At 40.2% G+C, this 27,469-nt stretch overlaps 1 protein-coding gene across 1 annotated transcript in view; it reads left to right on the top strand.

Annotated features, from left to right (window-relative positions):
* The window catches only part of ERBB4 (erb-b2 receptor tyrosine kinase 4), a 2,375,242-nt gene that overhangs the window by 722,913 nt on the left and 1,624,860 nt on the right, over positions 1 to 27,469 (top strand). The window contains exon 2 of the mRNA XM_086955561.1: positions 10,770 to 10,921. Coding sequence (XP_086811687.1) covers positions 10,770 to 10,921 — 152 coding nt within the window. The remainder of the gene's footprint in view (positions 1 to 10,769; positions 10,922 to 27,469) is intronic.

The following is a 27,469-nucleotide window of genomic DNA, read 5'->3' as shown; positions in this document are numbered from 1 at the left end:
TACCTATATTGTATCTTCCTTTTAGTTCTCAAGCATGTATTCCTTTGTCCCAGCCATCAACAACCATCTCCTTTTGACCTCTGCATTTCCACTGTAGTGTTGTCAGTGAGCCTACTCACGTTTGCCTCAACACTATTCCACCTGGAATCTGAAATGAAAAAAGGCTTATTTTTTTCCTTTTTTAACTGAGCGAGGAGAGACAATGACCATAGCAGTAGCACAAAGTGGTCCATGTCCCTATCAGGAATGTGTCAATCAATGGTATGCAACAATGTATGAAGCCTTCAATTTGTGCATTATAAGTTTAAAGCTAATGGATTAAAACAAATTGCCTATTTGTGTCCAGTTGTTGCATGACCTTATTTGAGTTTCCGGTAATCAGAAGTTTAATTGGCTGAAAACCACCATCGCATTTGCCTCAATGCACCTTGGTTAGAAGTCCCAACATCCTAAAGGGAATGTAAGAGTTAAAGGAGTCTGTTTTTCAGCTGCGTTACTCTCTAGAGCAGAACTTGTACACATACGACAAGAGTATATTGTGTGAGTCCTGCAGTTATACAGTTCTTCATTGCTAGTGGTCTCCAGGTGACACATTTTACAAGTAGAATATTCCTTAGCAGATTAAGAGTACTCTAGGGTGAATCAACAATTTAAGCAAACCTCAGCAATTCTGACAGATTCAACACCAGAATATCCTAATCTGAAAGGCACTACTTGTAAAAGGTCATAAAAACACTATGTAAAAGAGACATGTGGGCCAATGGATGGGTGAAACATGAGTGCAGTAAGTAAGCTTGCGCAAAAATAACCTGGGAACCTTAGGGATGTGCAGATTAAATTATAGATGTCGGAAGACATTGACTATAAAACATTTGATTATGGTTGATGAAAGGCCGTCACTCTGGAATACACTGCAGATTCATGCTTTGCTTTCTAGTTGTCAACGCTCAGGTTCTTACCCGTCAGGTCTGGAGTGAAATTGATACCTCATACAATTGAAAAACAAAATCACACTTTTATTAACACACTTCTTTCCTATTCCTTTACGTCTTAGCATTCATTGGCGCCCCCAAGTTATAAGCCCTGTTTTCAGGGCGTTCCATCATATGAAGACTGCTTTCTGCTTGTAATTCCCCTCCAATTGAACACAGGTTCGGGGATTGAATGCAGCGCTTTAGGGTAGACCTTAAGTCATTGACAATTTTAAGAGCTGTTTCCTGGTATGTGATCATATTAGGCATTGGGAAGACCAACCTCCAGCCCTGGCATCTATACATGACTGTTTAGGTGTGTGATCTTGAAACACCACCCACAGTTCTCTGATTACTACTGTCCAGGATACATACATGTTCCCACCCGTCTCTACAGAAAGAGTGTGTTATCTTTAATACAGTTTCTAGTGGATCGCAGATCCTATTGTTCCATTTAAAGCACTCCACTGCTTCATATGGATATGCCTGTGCCATTGTAATAAAACTAAGGCAAAGAAATGCCAACCCTGTCGAGGATGAACACTCAAAGGCAATTAATGCTGTGGTTCCGAAAGGCGTGCCAAGAGACAAACAAACTAAGTGATTTCTAGTTAAGTAGCTCCCTGATGCTCAGGCAGAGTTGAGAGCACATGGACAATCTCATGCAACAAAGTGGATGCGCAATCCAGCTATATTTTCTCCTTTTTGTACTGATTCTTTTGTGTTTCGAGAGAAATTAGAGGATGAAAGGCTGGTGAATGAACAGCATAATAACACAGCGGGAAATGACTACAAAGGAGACGGACCCTGGGTTTGAACATGTATTAACCTCAGTTTTTATGAAGGATTATCCCTTTGTGACACCTTGTTGTGCAGGGGCTTCCATTGTGTTTCTGTAAAGATAACAAAGGCTTCTAGCCACCCCGCTTCTTAGCAATATTTAGTGTAATGTCAGGTGGACACATTTCCAGGGCTTAGCGACAGGATACAACTGAGGCGGCTAATGGAATTATTTCTTTGTGTTATCTTATTGTGCAGTGCATTCGAGGCAGGACTAGATAATGCAGCGGGTGATGCCCATGACAGTCGTTTCTAGCTCGGGATGTTGCTACCATGTGCTATACAAGGCGCAGCGAGTAGTGCATGCTCGTTATGTGCTTGGGTTGGGGGGCAGGAATGGGATCACATTATCATTTGCTCATGGGACTCGATTCAGCTGCTCTCCATCTAAAGAGACGATCCACTGTGCATCTCGTCTGCCCACCTAGTGGCTTGTCTACCTCTCCACCTGTCCACCCCTCCTACTTTGATTTTTCTTTTACCAAGCTAATCATAAGTCAAGGGGGTGTTTTAAAAGTGTACTTTTTCACCCAAGGGCAGCAGGAAATTGAACTTCATTAAATCTATTTTTCTGTGATCTAATGCTGCCTCTTATCCTTTGATTTCATTTGGTATTTACAAAGCACACACATTCCCATAAAACGAGTCCTGGCGCTAGCTTATATACATCCCTTACAAGTTCCAGAACGCTGCTGACATCTCAGTCCATGGCATCTCAAATAAGTTGCTTTTGAGCAGTTTTTGAAATCTAATCATCTTTCTCTTCTATGTGACCTGTATGAAACCCTGTTCACTCTTACCGATTATCTTATCTCTGCAGTCCATTGCTGCTCCAATCACCTTCCTAGGATGTCCTGTTCTCTTTTGCCCCATATAGAGCGTCTTCGTATCTGAAACAACTGTAACACTCCACACGGGGGATTTCTGTCACCCCTACTAACTTGATAATTGTTTCTTTAACAATCTCTTGTTTTTCCACACAACAAAGCTTTATGAGAACATGTGCCTGTACTCCGCGGCTGCATAAGTGCCTTGTCCTGCTACTGTTTATACTGCCAAATACTAATTTTTTTCTTTCAATCATATCGTATGCAATAAGCATATGCAAATAACAATAAAACATCAATAGCTTTCTAGTGTATTTGTACCTGTGAATTATGCATTAGGGCTCCATGTACACTACTATGTACTATTTCATGTCCTCCTTTACTTGCTACAAATACTTTTTCAGTTGTTCTCTTGTTGTACTCTACACCTATACTGTATTTGCAACGTTCAAACCCTTTGTATATAACACTGCGCTGTGAAGCCACTTGGTGCAAGCCTGCGCTTTATAAAACACCTTGAAATAAAAAAGATAATTGAATATCCAAACGTGTGGCCTAGGGAAGCAAAGTGAGCTCATGAGTGGAGGCAATAGCCTGGGAATGAAGAGGGGTAGATAGGAGCAGTGAGATAATGTGGCTCTCTTAACCCCTTCCCTGCGGCGGTTATTCCGCCGCAGTGCTAAGGGGGCAGAGCGGCGGGCGCATGCTGGTGACAGAACCGCTCCGTCACCAGCGTCGGTTGCGCTTTGCTTATGACGGAGCGGTTCCGTCATACCCCACCGGCTCAATAGAACGCTCAGCGCAGGCGCGGAATTTCGCACCGCACATGAGCGGCGGGCGGGCCATGACGGAACCGCTCCGTCATCAGCACAGCGCCACCGCAGCTGATGACGGAGCGGTTCCGTCGTCAGCATACAAGGGGTTAAGGGTTGGAGAAGAGCAGGAGGGAGCAAGGCATGTGTGACGTCACGTATGGAAACATCACATCACTATTCTCAGCTGCAGTGACTTTGAGTATAATAATCCAACATAGACTCTTCAGTGGGCTGTGAGCACAGAAACGGAGCTAGCTCTGCTATGTTACTCACTGCACAACGCGTGCCGGTTAAATCTTCTCTCTGGCGGACCTTCTTCAGCCTCAGGCACAGCGCTCACAGAGGGCTGAGAAAAATGTAGACACAGGAGGAAGAACGAAATTCCAGCACCAGACAATAGTGAGTGATGGGTTGTCTGTGACCTCTATCCGAGAAATAATGTCAAGGACAAGTGAGTTATTTCTCTGGAATTCACTAGGGGTGCTTATTAGGGGGAGGTTCATAAAATCTGAACTTCATGTTATTGCTTTTGGTCAATTCCTAGAGGTATACAAATGTGTTTATCAATATACTGTTTTTTGACTGCTGAATGTGCACAGCTATGTAAAAAAAGTATATAAATGAAAACATAAAGGAATCTTTAACAATGTACGTGGGGGCATTTAAGCAGTTTAAGAACTAAATGGCATGCACATGTTTTGGTACCAAAATAGTAAAGTATTATGTGAAGATAAAAGGCATGCATTTCAAGGAAAGCATCCCAGCTCTTGTTTTAATATCCCATCCCTTGGCTCTGGGTCGACCGGAGTTGTCCTGCTGGTAAAGACAACATTTCTTCCCATGCCAGTGTAGCTGGCCTGACTTCTTCACTCTCAGGAGCCTAGTCTTCCTCATTCTGTGGTAGATCTTGACAGTACTAGGATGGCTGACTCTACCCGTGATTGAATCCACTTATTGACATCAGTGCCTTTGTTTTTTAATTTTCTTTATTTAATTATCATAGGCACGGTGAACCGTTACGTGGTTCCAAGTAATATACTACAAAATGAAGGATACTTGTGAGTAGTCTGATTTCCTTTTTTAGAAACATTATAACACCTAAGCAGTGTTTATCATCATGTTTATAATTTACAGCTATTTTGCTTATGGATAATAACATTGCACTTGGAGAGTAGATTTGAAATTATGGGGAAGACATTTTAATATATTGTGTCGGAATTTTTGGACAATGGTCATGATGACCTCATAAGAGTTACTTTAAGAACCCACATATAGAAAGCAAAAAGGAAAGGCTGGAAATTCCGGGGTTTATTCTCCACGTTGTGCAGGAGCGGTACTTCTACTCACTAAGGTTTTTTGGCACACATGGCAAGACATGTGGACGAACTTTAGCTTCAAGATGGTAAAGTTTGGAAGTATACTTGAACCTGTATGCCTTCAGAGCTCACAGTATGTCAATAGTGGCTGATGTGCCTAGAAGACTGAATGAATGAATGCGTTTTGCAATGGTCAGAATATGAACAGCTCACTGAAGACCACAATGGTTCTGATGACTTGATGGTGTTCTCTGTCACTTTGTAGTTGCTGTGCAAAACTTGATCAAGTTGATAATGATAATTGTTGTTAGATTCCAGATATGTGGTTGATATTCCAAGTCATCCGACTGCCGATCTTCCTCCACCAGCCGAGATTCGACAGTATTTAATAACTGGTTTGTGGAATGACCTTCATTTCTAGCACATAGTTTTATCATAGGGTCACATGCCTATGACCAGCAAGTCTATTTCCCTTACGTGTCCTAATTAGGGTGGTCCTGTGCCAGGTGAATTGTGCCCTTAATATTCCTACTGTCAAAGTAAGATCTTAAGCCCCATTCATATTCTCAATTAAGCCCCCGATAGCCTAATGCATTGATCTTCTCAAAATGACATAGCACTTTTAGTGACAAGCATGAGTTCAATCTCAAATCTCTGATTCCAAGTACAGAGCAAGAATGAGCTAATGAGACCTACATCATTTACAGCGGTGGAAGCACTGCTGGCTAGAGCTAAAGTTGGTCTGACTGAATGAAATGTAGTGTCCTCAAAGCTCCTTCGCCTATTTTGTATAAATTGGAAAGTTCAACTATTCACCTTTCTGTTTGGTGCATATTGTACTCTTTTGATGTCCCGCAATCTCAGTCCCATATAACGCCACAATTGTTAACAAATATATAAATCCAGAAAATATCAACATTGTGTTGTCACTACAGGTGGGTGACAAGTATTTATCGAACTGCGAAACAGGCAGAATCTGCTTTTTTCTGTTTACAAGTGGCCTGAAATCAGGTTAGGAAACCCAGCCAAGTTTTCTATGAAGACAAACCTAAGAAACTGGTTGATTTCCAACATTTCAAGAAGTTCAAGTAGTTAGGCTCTTCCTGGTAATATGAAGTCTGGGAGAACCACATCACCTATTTGTGGGGTTGTGTCGTTTCTCCAGGACCTCTTCTTTGCTCAGGGAGAACCACACAACCTGAATATAATCTGTCTCTGCCCTCCCATCCTGCTAGTGATGGCTCATCCAGACCATCAGTCACTCCTCTTTTTTTCATCACTGGTAGAAGGAAACGAATCACGGAAATTTTTGCATATTTGTGTGGCAGTTTCCACATCTCTCAGAAGTAAAAACAAGTATTTTGTCAGTTGGGGTGTCACTGACCACAGAGATAGACCTTCTAGGGCAAGCCCCATGTACCCGGAGTATGAAGGGGTAACTGAGGATACTGCGGCACTGTTCTTCATGCTACCCTTGCACGCTATGAATTAATGACGAATTTTATATCTCTCTTCTGCCACGTGGCTATCTCTGGCAAGTACCAGTTTCATTATAAAGACAGATAATTGCCTGAGCTCGGAATGAGGCGAACTCCCTGGACACTTAGCTCAAAATTACTATAATTTCTGAATTGTTTAACGTGTGCTCTGTATGGTAAATGGAAAAGAGTGACTTGAAGTGCAAAATAAGAGGCTATGCTACACCAGCAAATGTATTGAATTTTAAAGTCACTGCACTGTGTGAAACCATTTAAAACACAGGTCACACCCCCTTCACTAACTCTGAGATGAGCTTGATATAAAAAAGAGGCTAATGAAGAAAAAACTATGTATTTGTTACATTATATTTCTTTGAGCCATAGAAATAGGTTACAACAGCTGATCACTTTCTTGATTCGTTCACGCCTGTCGCTATTCTTTTTTTTTTCTTTTTTTTTAACATGCACATGAATTGGTGTGGGCCAATATAAACCTAAAGATACTACAAAATACTTAGGACAAAAAAAGAAAGAAAGACTTGTTAGCCTCTTTTTTTCGTAAAGCAGACCTGTCACAAACACCACAAGTGGTAACTGATTAAGCAAAGGTGGTGAACTACCTTTACCTAGGTTCAATTGTTAAACACGTCAAAGAATTAAAAAGGCAGCTCACTTCTTGGTTACTGATTGTTATTACAACTGATTGTAGGGTGGAAAGGGTGAATCATTGTGCTAATAATATTCAGTAAACAAGTCTGATCATGTAACTCACCTCACTTCTTTTCCCACTAAATGTAAATGTAAATGTAAATGTATTGGCATTTATATAGCGCACTACTTACCCGTAGGGTCCCAAGGCGCTTCGACCGCTGCGAAACCCTTCCTGGCTTCCCTGAGAGATGGTCCCTTAATGAGTATCTCCAGGGTGAGACCAGGCATCCCCGGCGGTCTGGTGGGGCCGTTAGTGAAGATGAGGCAAGCTAATGCCCAGAGTTGCCGAGTGTGATCGCTGATCAGAGTGGGCACCGAGGCGAGAGAATTATCGAGTCCGCTGACCCTGGTCCAGAAACCTGCCGCGCCGGGAATCAAACCCTGGTCCCGGGCCATCCTCTGCTCTCGGGTCTGCGGCCTCTAACCAGTGAGCCACACTACTTCACACAAAACCAGCTCTGAGATGATGCTAAGCAGGGTTGCCAGAGATAGCCCTTCTGGGTAACAATAAATATAGCATGGTTAAACTGCAGCGTGATCATTTGTTGAGCTCTAGTCTAGCAGCATGGGTGTAAAATGTATAAGGGTGTGATTACTTTCCTCTTCAAGTACTGCAAATGTTGTTTTAAATTACTTTAAAAAAATGGTTCAAGATTAGTTTTTGTCGGAAACAAATTCCAGGAAATTTGGAAGCTTAAAAAAATTAGCAACTGTACGAAATTGGGTTGTTGGTTGACTGGGGTGTGAGCCCTAGTAAAGCTTCAAACACGGTCCTTGTCAGGGTGCGGCACAAGCCAACCCTAAATTTACCTGTGGTCAACCCTCTGGTAGCATGGCACAGAACAGTCAAGCTTAACTTAAATGCCATGCGTAAAGTACTTGTGCTACACTTCAAACAGTAATAAAGTTAAAAACACCACACTAGGTTAAAAAAAATAGTTATTTCTAATAAATAAAATAAGACCAAAAATTATAAAAATTCAATTAGTAGAACCGGAAATATGTAATGTAAAGATTTCCGTGTAGATATCTTCAAAAAGCACAAAGCACCAACTGTGGATATCTGGTTGCGCCCGATCCTGATAAAGTCAGAAGTTTAATCCAACTGCGATAGAGTGCGGGCCAGCTACATAGACCCAGTTAGGTCCACTAAGCAAAGTACCTTGAGTCCAGGTTTGCGGAGTATTGTGAGGGTCTATGTTGAAGGTGCGTTGTGGAACCGAAGTGATGAGTCAGTTCCGAGGAGCGGCGAGCCTCTGATGTGAGGGCCTGTGTCGTCGTCAAGGATCCTGTCGACGTGACATGCAATGAGAAGTCCGGTATCAAGGATGCATTGTACCGTTGGAGTGATTTGTCAGTTCCGAGGAGCTGTGAGGCTGCAATGTGGAGTCAGGCATTGTCTTCATCGAGGCTGCTGCCACTGAGAGATGTGAGGACATGTGCTGAGGATGCATCGTGCAGCGCCAGATCGGAAAAGCTGCAGGCTGCGAAGTGGACCTTTGCAATGAGGTGATCCACATAGCAACCGCAATGCATCAGTTCTGCTTGGGGTTGAATGTGCAGCAGATGAGCTGCATCAGTTCAGCTGGATCCACAGAGCCCGGCACATCATATTAGGCCCACTCTAAAAGGTTTGGGACTATAGTGGCCCCACTTGGCAAGGTAGACTCATAGATAACAGAGTCCAGTTGCTGGGGTTGAGGTTGTTGTAGACTTCTGTCCTTGAGCCTCCAAAGGAGGTCCTTGTTGTCACTCTGAGGTCCTGGGTTCAACAGATGCAGGTCCAGTCCTCACCCAGGCAAGAGGGTGCATGCAGCAGATCAGCACAGCATGGCAGCAGTCCTTCAGAGTAGCAGTCCAGCAAGGTGGCAGTTCTTTCAGCAGCACAACAGTCCTTCTTTCTGGAAGTGTACAGACAAGTTGGTGTCTGAGGCCCAATACTTATAGCCACTTGTGCCTTTGAAGTAGGAAGAAGGTCCTAGAAGTCTCCCTTTTAAATTCCACATGCATCCCGCCTTCCCTGTCCTGGATTCAGACTAACTGTAGGGGGGTATTGAGACATTTGTGTGGAGGCCAGACACAGTCTATTCAAGTATGATAGGGCTGTGCCAGCTCCACGCTCTCTTTCTGCTAATGATAGCCCATCCAGGCACACCTAATCTCTCTATTGTATGTGGCTGTCTAGGAGGAATACATACAGTCCAGCTGCCAACTACACCTAGTGATGTGCCCCAGAGACAGGCTTCAGGCATCAAATAGCTAAGGCAGGAAAATACTAACATACTAAAAGTGGCATTTTCAATAATGTAATTTCAAATCCGACTTACCCATTAGTTAGGATTTTTAATTACAGTTCGAAAGACACCCAACATGAACAGGATACCTTTTCCCCTTTGTTAATTACAGCTTACTAAATAAATTATGTTAACTCCAATGTTATCCAATGGGAGAGGTAGGCCTTGCAGTAGTGAAAAATTAATGTAAGAGTTTTTCACTTCCGAACATATAAAACTAACAAGTACAAGTGCCAACTGTAAGTTCATAACACCCTGCCCATTGGGCCGTCCGGGCCCTACTCTAGGGGTGACTTAAGTATTAAAAAGGAAGGTTTGTGCCTGGCAAAAGGTTTACTTTTCCAGGTCAACATGGCAGTTTAAAACTGCACACACAGACTGCTATGGCAAGCATGAGGCATGTTTACAGTGCTACTTAAGTGTTTGGCATGATCAGTGCTGCAGGCCCACTAGTAGCATTTAATTTAAAGCTCTGAGCACAGGTAGTGGCAATTTACTGTGGGCTTATAAGTAAATTAAATAATCCAATTAGGTATAAATCATCTCTACCATGTTTAAGGAGAGAGCACAAGTACTTTCGCACTGGTCAGCAGTGGTAAAGTGTGCAGAGTCCTAAAGCCAGAAAAAACGAAGTCAGGAAACAGGAGAGTTGAAGGCAAAAAGTTAGGGGGTAAACCACACCATGGATGCCAGATCTAACAACAACTTTGCCCACACCTAATCAAAAGCAGCCCTTGAGCTTTTCCTAATTATTTTAAGTGGTAACTATATGGTGGAAACCGAAACCTTCCTCGTGCATTTCCAAGGACGACACTGTTTGAGGTGATATGCCTTGCTCAGAGCTAGGTGATACGGAGCCAAACCTCCCCAATCCCACATGTTCAAACATTGAATGATCTGTGAGCTAATAGCCGCACTCACGTAAAAAAGACAAAGACTCGTTCAAATATTGATAAACAAGAAGGCTGCACTTTTCCTATTCAAGCACCAGAAGTTAGAAATAACTTTCAGACATGACCACTGTACTCTCTTTTGCAAAATAAAATCTGAGGCATGACTCTCCATCAATGCACTTCAACGAATGTCACAATCCTTCCTCACACTACCCACTTAAAGATTTTACTACGCTTCTTCTCGACACTTTCCCCCTGCTCGAGCTTGCCTCACAGATCATCTTCAAAGGGCCCATGCTCCTCATACTGTGCATTTCATGCTCTGCAAATGTGCAACATATTTGTATTCCTAAGAAAATGGGTTGTGCAGATGATCAGGGCTACCTATTGCCAACGTGGTTAGTGCTAAGAGTACACCAAAATAACTTGGTTATATTTTTATTGAACCCGAGTCGCAATATGCTTGGCTTTTTGGAACTGTGTGAAAAGTGGACTGAAGAGTTTTTCATTGCATTTATCTGGAATTCTGTGCTAGCATGAACTGCCCGATCGCCTCTATCAAGGTGCATGTCTTGACTTGTCCGTGTGTATTATAAAATGTTGTTCTCTTTTTCTGGTCCACAGTATGTGCTGGCACTGAGAACGAGCTGAGCTCTCTGTCCGACCTGGAGCAACAGTACCGCGCCCTGCGCAAGAACTATGAGAACTGCGAGGTGGTGATGGGAAACCTGGAGATCACCAGCATCGACCATAACCGGGATCTGTCTTTCCTCAAGGTAAGGGAGTCACCACTGATACACTGTGCTGTTGACCGGGTACCAATAGTAGGGGACCACAACATTTGAATCAGTTTCAACAAAAACAAAATGTTCCATTGGAAAATGCCAAACTTACATTGTGAAGGAAATTGAACATGGAACACAGGTCCTGGTGCATAGCTACAAAATTACAGACAGAGAGGGGAGAGGTAATCGCAAAATAGTCAAGCACATAACGGTCCAGTTTTTCTAATAATGTTGGGCAGTCTCAGGGAAGCAGGGTAAGCCCACCACCACAGAGTCCTCTATTAAGCACGTCCTCTTGCCGCGCAGCCACAGACCTTGGAAGCAGGGCAGCTCTGCACTGTCATTAAACCCAAAGGCTTCAGAAACTAGGTGCAAGCCAGAAGTGCACAGTTATTAATTGAGCTAAGTGAAATCACCAATTTCTCTCTTGAAATTTCACGAAATTCTTTGCAAATTTCGGAAAATTACAATTTTGTAGCGAAATATAATTTGCCAGTATTTTTAGCCCATTTTAGTTTTTTTTACCCGAGTGAGCACCTTGTCTAAAAAAAAAAATATTTTTAGATACCACCAGGCCACTGGTTTGAGAAGACAATGTTACTTGGCAAGGCATTTTCTGTGCTATCCAGTCTCCTACTAGTATCTCACAAGACTTTTGAATGTGAGACGAGTACTAGGCAATAAAAATTGCACAAAGTCTTGTGATGATTAATTTCAAGAAATGTCATGGATTTCGTGTAAGACAAATACAATTTCACTCAGGTTTATTACTAATCTAGAGAGGGCTTTGGGAGTATCAATCTTTTGTTTGAACTTTTATGCTATGTGTACCATGAGTCTCACAGATCCCTCAATATCATCTGCTAATGCCCAGTCATTTTGAGCTGTATCACTGCCTAGGATCCAGATAAAAAAGAAGTTTCGTTCAAAAATCGCATTTCTCCTTTGTTCGTGGTTTCTTCCTGTTAGGTTCACTGTACGAATCCAGCTTTTTATTTTATTTTGCTTAAAAATCACATTTCAAGATTAAGTAAGATATTGTGGTTATACAACAATTGAATGACACATCAGATCAATCTTGAGAACCACAGTTTGTAAAGAACATTTACTAATTTTGCTAAGGCGGTTTCTCACTCCATATTACTCACTTAAAGAGAGGCAGGACTAAAACTACTTGCAAACTTTCCCAAATTCGGCGAAGTAAGGGATCTAGAAACTGAAGCCAAATCTCCTGCTTTCACAGCAAACAACGTAGGCCCTCAATACAAGTGGCCTCTTAATACAGATGGGGCGGTTAATAACAGTTACCGCCCTAATCGGCCCTATATGTTTTTCCCTTTCACATGGAGCTTTTTAGCTGAAATTGATGTGTGAATATCCAGAGGAATTACCTGGAGAATTAGACCCAGAATTACAGATTCCCTCGTTATTTCCTCAATTCTCAGTTTACCCCCAGGTCTAACATATAATGGGCCTAATTTTCTCCACCCCGAAATTACCGGTACCCCAAGTATGGGTAACACCAGGAGGAGGAACATCTAGCCCATTTTCTGGGCAACGCCTAGTGGGACCCCTAGTCGCTAGATCACTCTATGTGTCCCAAGACAGAACATCAGATTCCGTAGGCTCAGGGCTTGTCTTTGAAAGTGAGGAGAGTTTGTTTTAATTTAGTCTTATGTCTAAGAAGACGGACACAACACTATTTGGCAGCTACCGTCCCTTGCAGTTCATATTAGCTTCTTTGCGTTTCCTGGTTGTTTTTTTTCTGAAGACGGATGGCCTTGGTTCTTACCACATGGCAGAGTGACTGACCGGGCCTCTTGGCCTCTACAGATAGGGAGTTTGAAAGGAATGACAGAAGGTCATCCCCCTGGCTCAAGGGTTCCAATGTGGAGGACAGTGTTCAAATATGAAAAGGAGCCTCGAAAAGAAGAGGATGCAGAGTATAGAACAATAGCCCACATTCAAATGCAAAGGCAGAGAAAAGAAAACAGTCCTATGCCACAGCTACAGGAAATGTTATTTCTAATACAATTGTGTTGGCAGATAAATATAAGAAATCATTTTAGAGATTACTTCATGAGGTGTAGAGGTTCTGAAACCTAGATTCCTAGAAATAATTCCACTACTCTCTGTACAAGTCACTTTATTTATTTATTTATTTACAATATTTATATTTATTTATTTGGATGAGAGAATCATGTCCCTATGTCAATTGACACTTCTCAAATATCTTTGCACAGCAGCCAAAAATGTACACTTAAATCCAAGAAACTCAATGTTGAGTTTCTAAAGTTGTGAATCTCCAATCGCTCCTGGTATTGTTAAACGAAATTAGAAAATGTGTTTCCTTTCTGCTAATTATATGCACTGAGCTACAGATTTTAGCGGAATAATTGTGTTAGACGCTCATCTGTAAACATAAGGGCCTCCAAATGTTGTTGGTGTACACAACATATTGTGTTTCCTAATTGTATAATTATGTACGAGGGCTGCAAAAGCGCAGTAATTACCTGTGATTACGTGCGACTGATGAGTTACTAATGTCGTTAGAGTTTGTTCGGAAGGTTCGTAAGGTAAATGGGTGACTAATGTGCTCTACATTTGCATTAAGTAATTACACTATGGAAGAGCCCTCTTATCAGACCAGGCTGAGGCATGGAAACCAATGCTTCCCTATGACAACCATTTTCATAGTAGGAGCTGTCCCTACAATGGTGTACCTGTTAACAGACTATTGTGTTCAAGGAGGAAAGGGCCAGATGTACTAAGAAATGGTTGCAAAATGCTGGTTGTTATTTGTGCTAATAAGTTGATTAGCAAATTATAGATTGCAATTTGACCTACTTTATGATGACTATTGATGAGGTAAGTTGCAAGCTGTAACCCACTAGGAATTATCACCATTACAGAGATGGTTGCAAGTTGAGGTCAGCAGATTACCATGTCTGTGACTGCTTTTAAATAAAGCTTTTTTTATGCAAACCATTTTCTTTAAAGAATAAATTGAATGTTTAAAAAAAAAATAATGGTAAGTTTCATTTAAAACAAAAATAATTGTCCACATTCACAAAGGGGAAGGAGTCCCTCTGGAACCCCTTCCTGTTTGCAAATAGCTCACTACCTCATTTGACGTGGGGTATTAGATTAAGATTTAACTAACAGAATACGGTCCCAAAAATTAATACATACCAATGCGAATTAGTATTTGGAAGGGATGCCCTAAACATGCCCCTTCCAAGTACCAATTCGTTATTTGCGCTCAAGTCTAAATTGCAATTCAGTAACATGTTACCGAATTCCAGTTTCGTTTTTACATATGAAACATAATTTTTGCAGCCACAAATGGCCTGATTCAGCTAACGGAACCCTTTGTAACCATTAAAAGGCTTCTTACATCGGGCCCACACTCCTGATTTTCATTTTTCTTTTTCTTACAGCAGTAAAATTATACATTTTATCATTATACTTCAAAAGAGGTATCGAATGAGCAGGGCTTTATTTAAAAAATATTTACAGTATTTTGTGTGGTATTTTCATATGTGGAGCAGGACAGTGAGGTCTTAAGGCCATTGCACCTTGCCGTAAGTGCAAATATTTTTACCAGTGATCCCATTTATCGCTCAACATTCTCTTCATAGGAGATGCAAGAATACCCAGGTTCCCATCGAAGGAAAAAATGGACCCTATTGTAGCCTAATCCTCCCACTACTGCTTAGCTTATAATTTGAGTCACAAGAAATGTATTTTCTCATAGTGCTGTATTAATCATCGGCTTGGAGGCAGGGGTCGGCTACTGGTCCGAGTCCTCCAAACTCATGTGACACACAACTTGAAGTAGTCAAAGACTGAGGATGATATTTGAAGCTGGAGGTAAACGGTTCTTGACATACTGTCAGCAGGTCCCTGCCTCACTTTATGAACTAACACATTTGTCCACAATACGGGCACTGGAAAAGGAAGACCTACCTGGAACATGGAATGTGATACTGAATAACGGTAACTGAGATAGGGAGATTTACACTGGCACAGTCACATAGACAGTAGAAGTGAAAGGCATGGGCACTCAGAAATACTAGGGCAATGACGCCTTGGAGCATGGAGACAATGAGGCAGAACAAGGAAGGCAACACCCAAGACCAGTCAAACCAGCAAGCGTCCTCAGACACTGGAAAAACTCAGCACTGGGCTTGGGGTACAAGGACACAGGTCACAGAAACAAAAACGCTTGGACGAATGACATAGACACTAAAGAGGTGACACATGACCAGTAGGACAAGGAAACAAAGACGTTAGGACGGATGACAGACACGGACGTGATGGCAAGTAGGACAAGGAAACTCTGACTCTGTGCCAATGAAGCACTGACATGGGACAAGATGGCTCGAAGACGGACAGGCATGGTCTAAAACACACTGCTGTTCATTAATATTGGGCAGAAACACTCTTTCTGGCCAACCTATGTCATTAATGGTCCAGCACAGTGGTGGAAGTGCACTATTCCCCAAGCAAGTTTTTTCATTTCCAGACCCTCACTCAAACCTTTAAAATATGTATGTTTTCTATTTACTTTAATTTTGCTCACAGCAATTTGAATCTTTGGAAAAATCATCCAGGTTGAACATTTATCATCTGCTTGTCCAATATATGAGAGAAGAGCCTTGTAAATGTAAGGTTCGGTGTGCATTTTCTGTATTCGTGATTGTTCTCTCTTCTTTACTATTATATTTAAGTGGTGTGGGCTGCTTTGTCATTTCATTTGCTTTCTGTAAAGCATAAAGTACAAGTTACACAGCTAAAATTGTATCTATCCTTTTAACATACGCAGAGCAAGCAGTGAATTCTCCATGAGATTGATGCTAGCTGTGAACTGCGTTGTCACAATGTCATTTTTTTTCAAATGGCAGTCGAAACACTCTCACTGTTTTTTTCTTTCTGCATTATCTACAAAGTCATCATGGCCAGCACCCTGCCTATCTATCTGACAAGCAAGCACAGCATCTGTGGTGTCTCTGCACTCCCGCAGCCAGGACATCATTCGACTCGAGGCGAAGAAATGAAAACCAGAACAAGCATTGGCAAAGCCACTGGGTCTCACCTTTGTGAGCTATTATCATTGCCAATGGTTTTTAGTCACGCTGCACAGCATCCTTGAGAAAAAAATGAAAACCTTTTATGTGGCTGCCCTTGTCATTCTGTGGGTGTGCACATCATGCATGTATGTGCCTCCAAAAAGAAGGTGTGGCTTTTGTTTTGTTTTTAGTTACCGATCCGAGTCTGACAACTAACTGAAAAACACAAGAAAAAGCATAAAACATTTTTTTAATGGGTTGGGGGAGCTAAAGGGCGTTCGGGCAAAATATATTTTTAAATATACCAGGAGCAAGATATATTGGAAATGAAATATCATGAACTTTGTTATTTGAGGTGGGTAATAGTGTTGTAAATAATGATGTTTTCAAGATTATTTTCACTATTATGGTGGTTAAAATACCGTTTTTAAAATTATTTTAATGTGTTTTAGTTGATCTGCTGATTTTATTTGTTACTATTGTTCATATAAATATTATCAATTTGCTTTAAAAATATAGCTTGTAATTTTGAGAGATTTTGATTTTTTCTATTAATTTTTATAGTAATTTATAGTGTACTGAGTTGGGTTTGAAGGGGGATAGGTTGGGAAGTTAATTAGTAATACATAATTAAGAATGATTTAATATATTTAATTATATGATTGATATTTATTTTGTAATTTGAGCAAATCTGATTAATTTTTGCTACAAGTAGTGGTCTGTTTGTAGGGTGGTAAGAAAATTAAATAATAATTAACAAGTAATTAATTCTTTATTTCCTTTTTAATTATGTAATGTATGGAATACCTATTTATTTTACTCATATTTTATTTGCAGGTTGCTAGGCTTGTAAGGGTATAGGTTGTGAAGTTAAGTAATAAATAACAATTGATAATTAACTGGTAATTAATTATTTTTAATTATGTAAAGTATGACATACTGGTTTATGTATATTTGAGTACGGTATGCTATGTTTGTGGGGGTATATGGTAGGAAGTCAATTAGGTAATAATTAACTATCAATTATTATTCAATATTTCATTACATTTTATATGTAAATTGTGGAATCCTTATTTAATTTTATTTATTTTAGTTGCAGCCTTCTAGGTTTGTAGGTGTCTACGGTGAGAAGCTAATTTGGAAATAATTAACAATTATTAATTGATAATTATTGCATTCATTTTAAATATGCAAGTTATGATATAGTTGTTTTCTTAAATTATATTTTAGGTGGAGGCTGCTAGGTTTGTAGGGGTACAGGGTGGGAAGTTAATTATTAATTGAATACAAAATAATTAATTTTGTTATTGAACAGTAAATATGTAAATTGATTTTTTATACATATATATTATGTTAAATAATAGTTGTTTAATTAAGAGTTTAATATTTTTCATTCATTCATGGGGCTACCCATAGATTTAATGTGTTTGAAGTGAAGTATTTCCCTTCTCTTGCTTGGACTGCATTAGGAAAATAACCCTCTTTGCAGTTTAGACTTTCCCTACTGTTGCACTGTTTGGAATGGGAATAGTAAATCTCCCCGCCCCCGCGAAGTCCAGCTCTTTCCCTACTGTTGCACGGACTGCAATGGGAATAGTACATTTTACCCCTCTAAAGTTCAACACTTATCCTACTGTTGTACTGTTTGGAGAGGGGATAGTACATTTTCCCCTACCAAAATTCAATGTTTTCCCTACTGTTGCAGAGACTGAAGTTGGAATATTAACACATTTCCCCCTAATGTTGCATAGACTAGAGTAGGAATAGTGTGGTAAATATTCTCAGACACCAATAGTTTTCATAACATTGCTTAAATAGATTTGATAGCATTTAATATTTTATGTTTTATTTTTACATTTATGTTAATGTTGATAGTTGCTTCTGTTGTAAATGTGGTTTTTGCATTTCTCTACTTTGATTTTTTTATTTATTCTCTACATTAATTATTGATTTATTTACATTTGTCATGGTTTTATTGTTTATTTATGTTATATAGTGTAACATAATTAATACAAATATTTATGTAACATTATATTCATTTTATTTATATCTTTAATTTATTACTATGAATGTTTATACATACATGTATATATTTATGTTAATACATTCAAAATAAATATGTTCTTGATTATGTTATATTTATTGCCATGATATTAAATTTAAAGTATACAATAAATAAAGTAAAATAAATATTTATATTTATTGGTATAATACATATATATATAATACATATATATATATATATATGTGTGTGTGTATATGTATATATGCATTTATATAAATCTAAACACATATATACTATGTGTCTGTGTTTATATAAATATATATTTATTTATATATAGTGTTAAATATTAGTTCAATATATGTAATGTACATTATATTACATTCATATAATAATATTTAACATGTACTACTTTAAACTCTGTTTATGTTAAATGACCTTTTCTTTTGTCCATTTTTGGACAACATTAGTGCCGACTAAATTTTGCTTTGCAATTGTATTTTTACTTACCATTATAACTATAGGAGCACATTATTGTGGTGAGAGTTATTTTTGACACAATATTTTTGTCAACGATATTGTTTACCATGATATTGTGTGAGTGATCGAGCAACTGTGGGAAAAAGCAACAGGGGCGTAAACAAAAAGGGGCGTTGGAAGTATCATAACTAAGAGCGGGGGCCACAAAAGCAACAGAGGGGAGGAAGGGGCCTGAAAGCATCACAGAGAGGATGGGGGATTTGAAAGCAACAGTGGGAGAGTGGGAGATGAAGAAGTAACATGGCAGAGGGCAGGGGCACATTGAAGCAACACAAGGGAGAGCAGTGTGGGGATGCAACATGGAACAGCACATCAGTGAGTATACACGCATTGGGGTTTGGAGAAGCCCAAAGGGACAGCCAGCTGAACAAGGGGGAGAGAAGTACTTGAGGAGATGGCTTGAAAAGACATGCACTCTCTGTGAGTGCTTACACAAAAAGAGCAATGTATTTTACTAACATCCAGCACAAAATCCAGGCAAACATACACATGGCAAAGAGGCAATGCTCAATTGAAGGTAAAAACACGAGGTGGAGAAGCTGGGGCATGAATATGAAGCAGACAAAATAGTGATAAGGAAATCCAACCAATGGCAAGCAGTGGGCAGGCTCCAAGCCCCTCTATATACATGATAAGCCACAAAATGCCTCCCAGCAGTCAGTGCATATACCGTCTAGTTGGTTCAACCTAATAAGCAAGGCAGTGGTTCTTCTCCAGCTATGTATCAGGATTTGAAACAACACCCCTGTGTCCTTCAGGACTGTCCCAACCCTGCTCCAATATAGCCTGTAGGACTACCCTAACCTCACTTCAATTTAGTAAAAAGCTAAAGATAGACCTCATCACAAGGCAGTACCAGTCTTTTTCATTCTTGGAAGTGAGGTACACTTTCAATCACACATTGGCTGAACCTTTGCGTTCGATGCAGTAGCTTGAACTGCTGCCTTTGATGCTAGATTCGCACCACACAAATACCACATACATAGAAACATACATATAAAACACTGTTAGATTAGCAACAACACATTTAGCTCCCCTCGACCAAATTTTACCCGGCATTGGAAATTTCTAAACTAAAAAGAATGTCGGACCTGCACTTTAGATAATTCCATCTGTGAATAAGTAATACCTAAACATGCATGATTAAATATTGTCTGCCCGTCACTTACATTAATGAGTGAAAGTCACCTATCCAAGGGAAGTGGTGAGTGGAATTGTCCTGTTATGGCCAAGCTCATTCTTTATACTTGTGGGTGCATTGCAGGTACCGGAAATGTAGGCAAGAGCTAGAGAGAGAGTGAAAAAATACACTTAGAAGGGATAGGTGAATGGGCAATATTGACTGTCATTTCTGACATGCTGAGGATGTGGCGGTAACAGGGGCCCAGGTGTCAAATGGGCGATACTGTCAGTGTATATGACATGCAGCAAACCTAACTTCCACTGCAATGCCTGTAAGCAGGAAGGAACCTGGAAAAGTGAAGGCAACATGATTATATGTCCAATTATGTGTTGTCTTTATCATCCTCGCTCCATTGCCGCTAGCTCTGCTGAATTTGAGGTAAATCTTTGTATCCACCCTAAGGCAGAGCACCTTGGCATTCATATGCCTGACTTGAATTTTCAGCACTGGTTTTACAGAAGAGAGAGAGAAAAAACTGATACAAAAGCATACAACTTGCTCTCCTGGATCCCCTGCTCCAATAAGGCCGTTCTAAAAAGGGACATTGTGTTAAGAATTAATGTCACTTCTTGCTGATATGGCTGCTTTTTCCACATGGGGTAATCAAGGCGCAGGCAGCAAAGATGAGCAGAGTTTAGGACTTGGAAGCATGGAATTAACCAGAATCCTTCTAGATTTTTTCATTATTGAAGACTTTAATTTTATTAAAAATGGTATAAAGATTCAAGCATTATGCCTTTTTGATAACTGCCCGTATTAAGATAATGGCCAAAGGATGAATGCTTTTAACACCTCTACATTTAAGGGAAGGATGAGAAGAGATTATATGGGGAACAGCACACCTAGAAACTGAGATCATAATATGAGTCCCGAATGTTGTTTGATTTTGAATTGGGCCTCAAATATACGTCTCAGCTAGTGCGGGTATTTGTCCTTCCGTGCATTGATGCTTTCTTTGGTCGTTATTGTCTAAATCTCGACCAAGTTCTCTAACTCAAATATTCCCCAAGACCTTCATTTACTTTCTGTTTACCTCATTCAACATCCATACAAACTAGAGACTGACTCCCCCCTCCCCCCATCCACAGGAATCCTCAGTCTCCCACCAATAATCGACCCATACCTCTAGCTCTATAAGCAAATATCCCAGCATTTGCTTCTGGAAGACATTGTTGTCTACTACCTTCCTCTTGGCATTTCACCTGCTGTTCTGCGTATGACTGTGTTCGAGGTAGTCTTGTCCTGAGCATATAGTACCCTTAGTAGGCGATGGCCTGAAGAGTTAAAAAAAGAGCAAAATAGATTTTGTTTTAAGGAGAAAACACAAAAAAAGACATAAGAACTCTCCAATATTTGGTCTCTTTTGGGACTGTACCTCATTGTGGAAAAGTTACTTTCCATACCTCGTTTCCACTGCATATTTACACTTGGAATAAAGGTTGCATCATACAGTAGTGATCTCAAAATTGTATGCCAAGCTTCCGCTGAACAAAATATTTTGGATTGTTGCGGTCATGGAGTGGCTTGGTCCTTAGGAAGCATGTTAAGGGGCCATATTGCCCCCTTCATGGAGGTTGTTTTAGAGCAGCAAGTATCTTAAAATCACTTTCCTTGCTCATTAGGTGGCTGGTAATCAGGTGTCATGCTGAGATACTTTCTTTTCAGATGCAATTTAGGGGGCGGCACTAGACAAACAGGAGGTCCCTGGGCCGCAATCTTGTGGCCTGGAGTCTTTTTCCTCTACTAACCTGGCGTCTGTCCTACTATGGCCCTGCCAACTGGGACAGGTACAGAGCCTTCAACTCTTGACTATCAGTGATAGAGATGGTAAGCAGTTACAGGATTGTCAGGCAAGTTAGAGTGGGGTACAACAAGCTCAGACTCAAAGAACATTCAGCAGCATAATATGATGAATTTCCATCCCAGTGGTTCTCTTTAGTTAAGGAAATTACTTTATTACAGTGTAAAACTCCAAATTAAACAAAAGCGAAAAGTGTCAGCTATCCGATAAGTGGATATGGGGTAGGGGGCTAATGCAGCTGAAAGACTGGCTTCCTCTTACTGCATCTCCATCCCTTTCCTACTCCTCTCATTGTCTGGGTTCAATTAGGTCCAATTCAGGCTCCACACTGTCCCCTCATTAACCCTTACTCTCTTTTGGCTGTGTTTGTGCTCCTTCCATCATGAGTTCTATGGGTCACAGTCAGCCGCAGTTTGTTGTTCCTGTGCTCCTGTGGAAGGATTTTTGCCCCAAATTGCTCTTCATTATTCAAGCTTGTGTAATCGCATAATTTTGTTAATTTCGCATCGCAATAATAAGGAGTAATTACTGAAATTACTCTGGCATAATAAATTTTTTGCCAAGGCCTATGGGAAATGTAAAGCTTTAATTGGCAGACAGTGTCATGGCTAGATACTTTATATAGGACCTGATTTAGATTTCGGTGGATGGGTTACTCTGTCACAACAGTGACCATCCCATCCGCCAAAATCTAAATGCCATTATTTCCTATGGGATTTAGATTTTGGCAGGCGGGATATCCATCACAGTTGCGATGGAGTAACCCTTCCCCCGAAATCTAAATCATGCCCATATTGTCTATTTAAACTTTGGCACTTTCAGTGGCCTTTTGCAACATTGAGAAACTGTTTCTAGGAATATCATGCATTAGTCTGCAAACTTTTACTCCACGTGCCTTTGTTCTGTGGTTTTTATTCCTCAAGCCTTTATTCCACAATTACAGTAAAAAAAAATGACTTCCTTAAAGCGATAAAGCAAGTTCGACCTCCTCTAGTTTATATTTTTTTACTCTGCATTTGTTAGCTTTAAAAAAAAAAAATTATATATATATATATATCTTTACAACCTCTCCACCTGGGAAAGAATGAGCCACACACATCGCGGTCACTTGCAGCATTGTTTAAATAAATAAATAAATAAATAAATATATATATATACATATATATATATATATATATATATATATATATATATATGAACAAGAGATTCCTCCCCAGCTTGCTCTGCGCTCGCAGACACCGCCTCCACGCCAGCAAGGAAGAGGACCGGACCAGCAAATTCAGCAAGAATGGTAATTTATTGATCGATTAAAACAGAACCAGCGACGCGTTTCGGGCCAGAAGCCCTTGATCACGCTGCAACATGTTAATCATCATTATGCTCTTTTTATACGTATATGCAGTGATTTAGACGCCACCCCCTGGTGACGCCCACCATGATCATGTGATAAGTGATAAACAGTAAAAACGCACTGTCGCTGATACATTGTTGTCATTACAATCTAGTTTACAAAGAATCATAACTGGTTAAATCCAGGAATTTATCAGAATAGATCATATAATAAATAATTATATTAATATAGCAACACATTTCATCCAAGTGAAAAATACGGATCAGATAATATATCTATTCTGTGCAAAAAGGCAATCTCGTATATGTAGCAGCATACATATAAAGTGCGTATCGAGAAAAGTGCATAAGTGAAGAAAAAAGTGATAAAGTGCAAGGGTTAGCGGAGACATATGGAACCACCACTGGAATAGTTATCAGTAATTTAAGCATTACATCTCGATGTTTGTACAAGTGAATTCCTTCAAATCATCCTATTCCTTAATGGATTCTATTAAAAAATTCAAAATAGAAGAAAAACCATTTTTACTAGAAGCTAAAAATGACAATATGTAAAAATAAGACCATATTTCATATATATACACACACATGCACACACTCTCTCATCCACCACCCCACATAGCCAGCCCTTTGCGACGTGCAGTTAATCCAAATGCAATGTAAAGCATAATAAGTTTTGTCTAGAACAAAAAGGAATGACCGTAGCCATATACACAACCATATGTGTATGTGTGCATACATATACACACATACACACACACCCACATACATACACCCCCATGCACCCCAACAACCCTATACAACCCTCACATAAATATTTACAAGTATTGATATCTGCGTAATACCCTATCTATATACACATACAAGCACCCACATCCACGCTTTTCTTTGTACAGTCCTGAGTCAAAAAGTCAAAAACAATGTTATCATAATTCCATACAAAATATCCACAGGATAAAATCCCTGTACAATTAAAAAATTACCACAAGATTGTCATCATCACGAAATTGTACATGAAATGCAAATAGGAATGTATGAAAACATCTATATATTGATGCGATATGCATGATAACTGTCAAATAAAGTACGGAATTGTGTCACCATGGGTGAAAACCAAGATAAGATTCACCAGTTGTTACTACAGATTATGGGACAGGTGCAAGGAACTTCTAATAGGGAACCTAACTAGAAGAACCAGAAACTAGGGCACAGATAAAAGTAATACCAGAAGCTAACAAAACCAGAATGTATTTACAGAAAATGATGCATTTCCTCAATATTGTTGAGCCCGTTAGGCCAACGGCTATCGAGCTCCAATATAAATCTAGACTCCATTTTTCTGAGTTGGGTCTCACGGTCACCTCCTCGTCTTAGTTGGGGAACTGCCCCAATCACAAAATAGCTCAGACAACTAAGGTCTTTGTTGTTTACTCGCTTGAAGTGACGGGCAACTGAGTAAGTGGGGTCACTATGTAGAATAGCCCTCAGATGCTGTAGAATCCGGGCGTGCACCTGGAGCTTAGTGCTGCCAACATATCTAAGCCCACAGGTGCACGTCAGAACGTACACAGCATGGTCAGTCTTACAGTTGTAGTTGCCATTAATGGTTTTGGCAACTTTGCTGAACGGGGTGTTATAATGGGTAGTAGTGACTCCGAACTTACAAGCTCTACAACTGGAGAATTTAAAGAAACCTCTGGAAGGGCGAAGCCATGGAACCTTAGTTTTTAATTCAGGGGCTGCTTTGTCCAGATGGTTACCCATTGTTTTAGCACGTCTGAATGTCAAGGTAGGGGAAGGGGGCAACCTGGTGTTTAAAATATGGTCGCTCATAATAATCGGCCAGTGTTTGTTAAGTATTGACCTGATTTTTCGATCTTCCCTACTGAAAGTAGTAATCAGACGTGGGCACTCCAGTTGGGGTGTAATAGTAAGAGGAGGTTCGGTTCCCAAAGTAGAGTCAGGAAAGAGGCTCTCCCTAGATCTTGACAGAGATTTGGTTACTGCTGAATTTAATATCCGCTCGGAATATCCTCTAGCTCTCAATCTGGTTAAGAGTTCTTCCAAGCAGGCATCAAAATCAGAGGGAGAACTGCAGATTCTCTTTAATCTAAGGATTTGCCCGTAGGGGATTCCAGAGATTGTATGTTTAGGGTGCATACTGGATGCATGCAATGTGGCATTGCCAGCAGTCTGTTTTCTATGGAGGGTGGTGTTGACAATTCCATTAGAGACATACACCTCTACATCCAAGAATTGGATACGATTTTCATTAATGTGTGCCGTAAAATGAAGATTGAGCGAATTGTCATTGATGTCATCAATAAATAGCAACGCTTCCTGTTTACTACCCTTCCAGATGATGAAGACATCATCGATATATCTTAAGAAGCACCTTACATGCCTATCCATCCACGTCTTGTGGCGAACCTTGAGGACCTGCTCCTCCCACCAGCCAACGTGCAAGCACGCATAGCTGGGAGAGAAGCAGGCCCCCATAGCCACGCCCCTCAGTTGTTTATAGATCTCCTTTCCAAAGGAAAAGAAGTTATTATGGAGGCACCATGCTATCAAACCAACAATCACCTTATTGTGTTCATAGTACTGGATAGGTCTACTGGAAAGGTAGTATTGTACAGCAGATAAACCCCTGTCATGATCTATGCTGGTATACAGCGATTCGACGTCAAGCGAAATCAGTAACATGTCATTTTCCCATTCAAGAGTAGATATTTTGGATATAAAGTCACTGGTATCTCGAGTGAAGCTGGGAAGTTGCTTGACAAAGTCTTGTAGGAAAAAATCAATGTATTCTCCAGCTTTTTCTCCTGCACTGCCAATTGCCGAAACTATCGGCCTACCTGGTATCGGTTGTACGGATTTGTGCACTTTCGGAATGAGATAAAGAGAAGGTAGAATCGGAAAGTTCACATACATATATTTGTGTTCCTCCGGTGAAATAAGACCTTCTCTCTTCCATTGATTCAAAGACTTATGTAAGTCAGATATCGCTTTATCGTATTCCTTTTGGGTACTTTTTACATAACAAGCTGGGTCTTCTAGTTGGCGTTTGGCTTCGATGATATAATCTTTTTTAGGCCAAATCACCAAATTGCCCCCCTTATCAGACTTCTTGATCACTATGTCAGGGTTATTATCAAGTTTCTTCATCAGTTTGTTATAGGCAATCCTGGTGTATGTCTCTTTTTTACAACGTTTGTTGTTGGTTTGGGTGTACAGCTTTTTAATGTCATTTGTGACACAATCGTGAAAGATGTCGATCGCGTCCCTTGGCATCAGGGGTACGAATTTTGATTTACTGTGGAAAGGGCTCAAACCTGCACCTTAAGGAGGAATAGGGATCTGTCTGAGACGATCTTGAGTAGAGGCCGTTGCTTCAGGTTCTAAGTCGTCATTTGAGTTAAGCAGATCATTAGCATCGAGGAAAACATGTGTATCAGAAGCCCTTAATGACATAGTTTCATTTTCTCTCAAATTGTCATCTTGGGTATCCAAATCCTTGGCTGTTTGTAGAGCAAAATGTTTTTTCAGTTTGAGTTTCCTTATAAAGCAGAAGATATATATATATATATTCGAACACTTTCACTACAGTAAGGCTGAAAACAGGCCAGCACACAGGTCTCTGGTTTTGTAAATTTTATTGCAACCCTGTCACCCTTAACAGACGCGTTTCGCTTAAAAAAGCTTTGTCAGTGTCAATTTGCGTGTTTGAACTCGCTCCATTTTAAAGACATTTTCGCATTGTTGTTCATCGACATAGTAGATGGTATAATACATTTCACAATCATTGTGGTGGCCATGTTGTAGTATGTTCAATTACACATATTTTCTTATGTCATTTTACTTATGGCGTTTCTTAAATAAAGTACTCAAGTGCTTCCCCTCTTTAAAAACATATGACAGCAAACTGATAGCATTTCATAATTATTACCTGCTTTGAACAACAATAAAAAAGTGCATACTTATTTATTTACATATACTTATTTTGGCCCTGAATGGGCTAAGGCACTCTTCTATATTTGTTTTGCAGCCCTGGATGGGCATGGATTTTTTTAGATCTTACGGTTTAAGGAATGTCTTTTGCATTACTGAGTCTGTTGTTGCTTCATGATCTTGTTTTGTGCCTATATACCAGATCTTAAAGGACACTATAGATGGACCCACATCTCCTCATCGTTGTTGAGCCCCCAAGGTGTCATGGTCTTGAGATCAATTATGTACTTTGACTCTAGAGTGCGCAAAGCCTTAATCCTGTCCCCCCCTCTTTCTGAGCGTTCGACCTGATCTATGCAGTAAAATTTCAACAGTTCCCTGTTGCTTTGAGGTAGTTCTGCAAAGTGGCGTGCCACTGGGTATGCCTTGTCGTTTTTAGTTATAGCACGCATGTGCTCTAAAATTCTCAACTTTGTGGGGTTGATGGTGCTCCCTATGTATCGCTTTTCACAGGGACAGGTCAGGCAGTATACTGTGTACTCTGAGTTACAGTTTAAAAGTTTCCTGATCTCTCTGTTCGGTGCGTTTTCATTTGTACTTCCTGGGTAGTTAGATACTTTCTTGCTACCTTTACAGG

Source organism: Lissotriton vulgaris, chromosome 2_1 (genome assembly GCF_964263255.1).
Source record: "Lissotriton vulgaris chromosome 2_1, aLisVul1.2, whole genome shotgun sequence".
NCBI classification, from domain to species: Eukaryota; Metazoa; Chordata; class Amphibia; order Caudata; family Salamandridae; genus Lissotriton; species Lissotriton vulgaris.
This window is presented reverse-complemented; position numbering and strand designations above follow the sequence as displayed.